The sequence below is a fragment of the Microtus ochrogaster genome, chromosome 8 (assembly GCF_000317375.1).
Source record: "Microtus ochrogaster isolate Prairie Vole_2 chromosome 8, MicOch1.0, whole genome shotgun sequence".
NCBI lineage: Eukaryota > Metazoa > Chordata > Mammalia > Rodentia > Cricetidae > Microtus > Microtus ochrogaster.
The window spans coordinates 43,105,223-43,106,126 of record NC_022015.1 but is presented as its reverse complement, the minus strand read 5'-3'; the positions used below and the strand labels follow the sequence as shown (position 1 = coordinate 43,106,126).

Genomic DNA, 904 nt, shown 5'->3' with positions numbered 1-904 from the left:
GGACCCTTCAACTTCCCTTCTGGACATTCAATATCAATATCACCAACATCCACATCCACCTTAGGGACTTTAACATCAACTTCAGGACCTTTCAAATTTCCTTCCAGTTTTGGAAGAGAAACATCTACATCACTTTTCAGTTTAGGTCCTTTCAGATTAAGACCAACATCAGGCATAGAGATTTTGTGTGTCTGTATATTCATGCTCGGCATCTTGAACTTGGGGCCCTTTAGTTTCCCTTCTGGAGCTTCAATATTCACATCTGGAACATCAATGTTTACTTTGGGTCCTGAGACATCAATGTTGGCCTTTTGAAGATTTACATCCACTTCAGGGCCCTCTCCTTTGAAGCCAGGCATACTGAACTTGGGCATTTTTACCTTAGGCATCTTCAGGTGCCAGTCTGGGCCGTGAACATCCACATCTGGTACATCTACTTGGGGGCCTTTGATATCAACAGCAGGAGCTTTTATTTCTCCTCCCACTTTTGGAACATCATAGTCTCCTTTCACTTTAGGGCCTTTCAAATTCAAGCTAACATCTGGCATGGATATCTTCTGAGGCTTTATATTCATTTCTGGCATCTTAAATTTTGGCCCTTTTAGTTTTGTATCTGGACCTTCAATATTTACATCTGGAACATTAATGTCTACCTTGGGTCCTGAGACATCAATGTTGGCCTTAGGGATGTCAACTTCTGGGCCTTCTCCTTTGAAGCCAGGCATACTGAACTTGGGCATTTTCATTTTAGGCATCTTAAGGTGCCAGTCTGGGCCATGAACTTCAACATCTGGAGCATCAATGCCAACTTTGGGCCCTTTAACATCCACATCTGGAACTTTTATTTCACCCTCTACATCAGGCAATGATACATCCACATCTGCTTTTCCTTTGGGCCCCTTAA

At 42.7% G+C, this 904-nt stretch overlaps 1 protein-coding gene across 1 annotated transcript in view; it reads right to left on the bottom strand.

Annotated features, from left to right (window-relative positions):
- Ahnak (AHNAK nucleoprotein) overlaps positions 1-904 on the bottom strand; it is a 31,454-nt gene that overhangs the window by 14,293 nt on the left and 16,257 nt on the right. Inside the window, exon 6 of the mRNA XM_026781325.1 lies at positions 5-904. Coding sequence (XP_026637126.1) covers positions 5-904 — 900 coding nt within the window. The remainder of the gene's footprint in view (positions 1-4) is intronic.